General features: G+C 41.3%; 1 protein-coding gene across 1 annotated transcript in view; it reads right to left on the bottom strand.

Moving 5' to 3' along the window:
- The window catches only part of LOC107717099 (VPS10 domain-containing receptor SorCS3-like), an 89,807-nt gene that overhangs the window by 9,064 nt on the left and 74,074 nt on the right, over positions 1 to 6,669 (bottom strand). Inside the window, exons 25-26 of the mRNA XM_016523750.1 lie at positions 1,002 to 1,107; positions 558 to 793 (exon numbers count right to left, since the gene is read on the bottom strand). Coding sequence (XP_016379236.1) covers positions 558 to 793; positions 1,002 to 1,107 — 342 coding nt within the window. The remainder of the gene's footprint in view (positions 1 to 557; positions 794 to 1,001; positions 1,108 to 6,669) is intronic.

A 6,669-nucleotide genomic window follows, 5' to 3' on the forward strand; every position in this document is an offset into this window, starting at 1 on the left:
TGTGTGTGTGTGTGTGTGTGTGTGTGAGGGGAACAGGGTCACATCACAGGTGAGTGAACTGCCTGTCAGAAATCATAGCACGTCAGCTGTCTTAACCGCGGCTTGTGTACTGCATCATCACTGTGGGTGTCACGCGACTCTGTTGCCCTTTCGGGCTTGAACTGATGGTAAAACTAATGACATTATTTACTGTCTTTACATTTATTTTGAAAGATGAAGCTCGCGATTATGGTAAGGGGCGTTACATTTCCGACGCGTGCTTGCGGTGTTCGGCCAATCACAGTGCACTGGGTCAGCTGGCCAATCAGAGCGGACTGCGCTTGTCAAAGGAGGGGGCTTTGTAGAAAACGAAGCGTTTGAGAGAGGCGGGGCATATAGGATATACAATAATGTACAGTATTTGAAAAATAATGTGTTTTTTGAACATTAAAGCATGTCAACATATTCTGTTACACCAAATACACAAAATAATGATCTTTAAAAAAGCATCATATGACCCCTTTAAGAACAAGAAAACCTAGCATAAATATTGTGTATGGGATAATCACTTATCTAACCTGTGTTGTGAGCCTCCAGCTCCTTCTCTATCAGTTCTCTTTGAGGTGGCAGATGGCTGAAGCTGTTGTGTGTTCCGGTGTTGGAGGGAAATGGTGTTTGTGTTGTGTGTGCGTTGCATGTTGTGAATGAAGTGGCTGTTGTACGCGTGCCGTTCTTCTCCTGTCCGACAGCACTGATCATCTCGGGCTCCTTCTCATGGGTGTCCTCTGTCTCCACATGGATCCATGGGATTTTACTAGTGTTGTGGAAAAAAAATGGGATGGGTTTTTGTTTTTAGTCCAAGTAGACCAGATCAAGAGGAAACAGTCACTGATGCCAATAAAGTAAGCAAGCATCATTTGTCAGCATTGGTTGGTATTTCCAGGGCATATCAAAATGACAGTGTATTATTAGCCCATGATTTGTTGAGCAGAACTGGGAGATTTGGGAGAGGCAAGGCTTACCGTTTGAACTTGTAGATGAAGACAATGGCCAATCCCACCAGACCCAGAGAAACCAGTAACAGCATGGCAGAGCCACTGGGGAGAACACTGGAGTCCACCAGAGGTGCTACGGGCAATACACAGCATAGCTCAATGTCTCATCTCACAGTCTACTCTGTATATAAAAAGCATGCATCTAATGACTCCGAAGTGACTTACATTGCATTCAAGGTACACATTTTTATCACTTGCTCTCCGTGGGAATCAAACCCATGACCTTTGCTTTGCTAGTTTTTTCCCCCCAGCTACAGGAAGGCAAATGCATTCATAATGCTTTCTGTGCTTTATAATCAATTGTATGTTCTTATAATAAAAATATATATAAAATATAGTTTATTATATTATGAATCGATATTAAGCCTATAATGCAGTATGCATATTTGCCTGATAGTTTTCTAAAGCCTCATTATCATGATCAGTACTTAATAAAATAACAGATATTGATATTGATATTAATAGTTATTGATATTATAAAATTAATGATTACTATGCTTAATGTTTCATATATTGTTTATAAAGACTAATAATATTGAAAATATCAAATATGATACAGGTATAGGCCTATTTATTTAAATCATGAATGCAATGCCCATTTCATAATGTATTATGCTCATTAAAATAAAAATGACTATTCAGTCATTTAATCATTGTATAAAAAAAAGGTAAATATCAATTTTAGAACTTTACCTGCTCTATCATTATTCAAATCTCAGTGATTTTCACTATAACTCTTGGTAACATTATTGTATTAATGAATACAAAAACCAAATTTTATGAATACATAAAAAGAATCATGAACAAAATGAAAATGCTTCAAAGATTTAAAATGCTATCCAATAAACAAATGATTGTAAATATTACTTTATCAGAATGATCATTGATCAATATAAATGGAGGAATAATATATTAGGGTTGTCACGATTCTTTGATTAAATTCAAGTACTCTATTATTAAAAAAATCCTCTACCGTGTCGATTAACCAGCAAAATCCCGGAAGTGGCGAGTTCCACGGACGAGAATCCATGAAAAGCATTATTAGTCCGTTTTTTAAGGCTGCACGAAATATTAAAACCATTTAAAATTCAAAATAAAGCATAGAGCTATTGTGAATTCACAAAAGCTGCGATTCAATTAAATAAACATATGCACTGCGGGTTTAATATGCCCTTTATTTATATGCATTTAAGTTACAGCTCCGTTCACAGTAAATGCTGCTCCACACAAACAGTTATCATTTACATGCACGGACCGTCTCAAACTCCATCCTTGCATATGCTGTGAGTCTGAGTTGCTTATAACATTCATCTGGGAACAATGTGCGCCATTCTGTCAGATTTATAAGGTAAATCATTTATAAACCTACGCCAACACAGGAGAACACATTATGCTAACTGTTCACCACAACTTCAAAATAAAAGTTTAAACCCTCTTCAGGCATTTGATATAATACATAATGTACATAAGTTACGATTATATTGTTTTATTACATTATGTGTTTTAACTGTTTTGTTCAATAACCAATTATTATTGCCTCATTGCTATTATATATGTATTTTAAGTCATTTTAAAGTCGCTTAGGTCTGTTTTTATTACCACACAAAATTATCAGATTACTTGATTAATCGTTAGCATAATTGACTGATTATTCGATTAGCAAAATATTAGTTAGTGACAGCCCTAGAATATTACTGTAATATAGAATATTATATTACCAGTATGTTATTGGTATAACAACAGCTAATTGCGAAAACAAAAAGTCTGTCGACCACGAATGTCTTTGCTGTCTCTCAGAGCGTGTCTGATGTGTGAGAGGCATATCCATTTCAGTAATTCTAAAAACTGTCTCACTCGTTCACTGCACACACACACACACACACACACACACACACACACACACGCTGCAGGCTTTATCGTTACTCCAACAGGCCCCACGAATCGGTCGACAGGCTGTGTCAGTCTAGACCTTTCGGCAGAATGCAGGAGGCAATCTGAACCTTTTCCTGTTTGGAGCAATGAAGACAAATGGCCGTGTCTGAAAAGGGTAGAATTATATGTGGCAGAGAGACACTCTTTATGATCCTGTAATATCATTTCAAACTCACTATATTGGTCATGCTCAGACAGGCTCCACATTATCAATATTAATCTAAAGTCCAGGGTGGAGTATCTGTTCTCTAGGTTTTCTAGCACCAAGAGAAGGTTGAGGTATTTGACACAATGGATTGTAAGCAAAATAATCATGTAGTGTACTTTATGTAACCACAGAAGCATAAAGTCACCTCACATAACCACAGACAGCGCTGTAATTTACCACAAAGAGGCAGCAATTAAATGCAGATCACAATGCGGTAGACAGTTAATAGCCCCTTTCACACATTACTGGTAAATTACCGTTAAGAGATCATGTGTGAACAGGACCTTTTCAGAAATACTGGTAAATTCATTCCGGCAATTTCCTGGTATGAGAAGTTGTAAAATTACCAGTAAATTAACGGTAATGTGCTCTGTGTGATTGCAGCACAAGATTACCGGTATGAGCACATACGAGTTCAGAACTAGCTGACGCAAGATATCTACTGGGTCAATCATAACATTCTGAAGCAGATGATGCATTTACTCCGCGCTGTTTACGGAAGTCAAAGAAATGTTAGATTACTTTTAATACGATGCCTCTGGGACAAAAGCAGCGGCATGAATATGAACGTTTGACACAAAAGTGAAAACATCAACAAAAACACTACCTGCATATACACATCTCCATGTTTACAAACACAACACCGGGAAGCGGAGCTGTTTAAAGGTCGTTTCCAGTTAATGATGTCACAGAATTTAAAGGTATTTTGAAACTGATGTGTGAATGGTGCTTTACCGGAAATAAGACGGAACATCATTGCCTGTGTGAACAGCGCATTTTTTAATTTACCGGTAAAGTCGTTGCGGTAATTTTATGGCAATTTACTGGTATTACTGTGTGAAAGGGGCTAATGTAACTCAACCACAGACAGCAGTGCCAAATGAGCCCTATAACCACAGACAGAAGCAGTGCAATGCATTTTGTGTTGTCAGAGAACATTGATTAAAATCTTAGGAACAGAAACTTGTTCTGTCAGGACCACTATCATCAAAGATGATTGACAATTAGCATACAGTTTGGATTGGCGGTATGGTTCTGTTCTGGGCAAGAACTCCCTGTGCATCCTTGCAGCCTAGCATGGATGAGAGCAGGGAGAGCAGCGATACACCCCCCTCCCCCCAGGGTAAACAGAACAGAACCAACATAAATGTACTGCAGATATCGTTAAAGTTCAATAATTTTATGTACACATTTTAGAATTAGTCTGATTTAAAGGATAATCAGAAGGCTGAATCCCGACTGACAGAGGAGGAGCTGGGGACGGAGGAGGGTAATTAGCTATTGAGCAATATGAAAACTGCTGATAATACTGAGGGACCTTATATATGAATGCTTAGATAGGTGTCGTATTCCCATAGGTTGATGGGGATCAGCTGAGAGTCAGCTGATGCGAGCTTGACTAACGTGACCTGCCAGAACTAACGCTACGCTAGATGATTATAACAGAGTCCGGGTGTTGTTGTTCTGTCTCTGTGATCTGATCAGCGAGTTTCTGTAAAGCTGAGCTCACGTGCGCTTGCGGTGGAATTTAAACACTCACGAGAAGGAACGAGTGAAATTCCCGCGGCGAATAGAACGGCTTACAGTTAATGAAGAGCACTTCCAGATCGGGACAGCACATATTCTTTAACGCTGTTACGTCTGTACACCACCTTTCATTGATGTAAAAATATGTCCTGCCGGCGCGCAATTTCCCCGCTGATTCTGCTTCGCGGTCCGCTCTGAACAGCTGAAAGCCCGGCAGATGAAGCGCGCTGTCCGGAATAGCGTCTTTCAGCCAGGTTTCCGTGGAACACAGAGCAGCAGAGTGTGAGAAATCCTTATTCGTCCGGGAGAGCAGAAGGAGTTTGTCCGTTTTGTTGGGTAGAGAGCGGAGATTCGCCAGATGGATGCTAGGCAACGGCGTTCGAAATCCGCGCTGTCTGAGCTTCACGAGTGCGCTGGCTCGCTTTCCCCATCTGCCCGCCCTGAAGCATTTGATCAGTTTGATCAGCTGCTCCACCAACTACAGTGTTCAGCGAAACATCCGAATAATTGAAAACCGGTTGGAGATTTTGTGGTGTGTTCTGCCGAATGTTCAGCAGTTCATCCCTGTTAAAACTGATCGCGTTTGAGAAACAAAAAAAACAGGAAAAACAAACAAAAACACTAAAACAACTGAAGAGCGAAGCACCGTGGCTGCCATGTGCGGCACCATCATGTAATGTCAATAATTTCAGTAACTACAATAATTTAACTGTTCATAAAGTAGATTGCCTGGGGGAAGAAACTGTTCTTGTACATGGCTGTCCTGGTGTTCGGCATTCTGTAGTGCCGGCCAGATGGCAAAAGTTCAAAGAGAAGGTGGCTTGGATGTGAGGGGTCCAAAGTGATTTTCTGAGCCCTTGTCCTCACTCTGGATATATACATTTTTTGAAGGGTGGGCTGAGGAGCACCAGTTATCCTTTCAGCAGTCCGTACTGTCCTTTGTAGTCTTCTGACGTCTGATTTGGTAGCTGAGCCAAACCAGACAGTTATAGAAGTGCAGAGGCCGGATTCAATGACTGCAGAGTAGAACTGTATCAGCACCTCCTGTGGCAGGTTGAACTTCCGCAGTTGGTGAAGGAAATACAACCTCTGCTGGGCCTTTTTGACAATGGAGTCAATGTGATTGTCCCACTTCAGGTCCTGAGAGATGGTGGTGCCCAAGAACATGAATGATTCCACTGCTGCCACAGTGCTGTCCATGATGGTGAGCGGGGGGAGTGCAGGGGCTTTCTCCTGAAGTCCACTATCATCTCCACTGTTTTGAGCGCGTTCAGCTCCAGGTTGTTGTGACTGCATCAGACAGCCATCTGCTCAACCTCGCTTCTATACACAGACTCATCACCGTCCTGGATGAGACCTGTGACTGTAGTGTCGTCTGCAATTTTCAGGAGCTTGACAGAGGGGTCTGTAGAGGTGCAGTCATTGGTGTACAAGGAAAAGAGCAGTGGGGAAAGAGCGCATCCCTGAGGGGCGCCAGTGCTAATGGTGTGGCTATTGGATGCGAATTTACCCATTCTCACTAGCTGTTACCTGTCTGTCAGAAAACTGGTGATCCATTGGCAGATAGAGCTGGGAACAAAGAGCTAGGTTAATTTGGTTTGGAGGAGAGCTGGGATGATTGTATTGAAAGCCGAACTGAAGACCACAAACAGGATCCTCACATAAGTCCCTGGATTGTCTAGATGTTGCAGGATATAATGCAGTCCCATATTGACTGCATCATCCACAGACCTGTTTGCTCGATAAGCAAACTGCAGGGGGTCCAGTAAGGGTCCAGCAATGTCCTTCAGATAAGCCAACACCAGTCTTTCAAATGACTTCATGACCACAGATGTTAGGGCAACAGGTCTGTACTCATTAAGTCCTGTGATTTTGGGTTTCTTTGGGATGGGGATGATGATGGAGCATTTGAAGCAGGCAGGAACTTCGCACAGTTCCAGTGATCTGTTAAACATCTGTAAAAAGATG

This window comes from Sinocyclocheilus rhinocerous, unplaced genomic scaffold (assembly GCF_001515625.1).
Source record: "Sinocyclocheilus rhinocerous isolate Xijiao unplaced genomic scaffold, SAMN03320098_v1.1 scaffold119, whole genome shotgun sequence".
NCBI classification, from domain to species: domain Eukaryota; kingdom Metazoa; phylum Chordata; class Actinopteri; order Cypriniformes; family Cyprinidae; genus Sinocyclocheilus; species Sinocyclocheilus rhinocerous.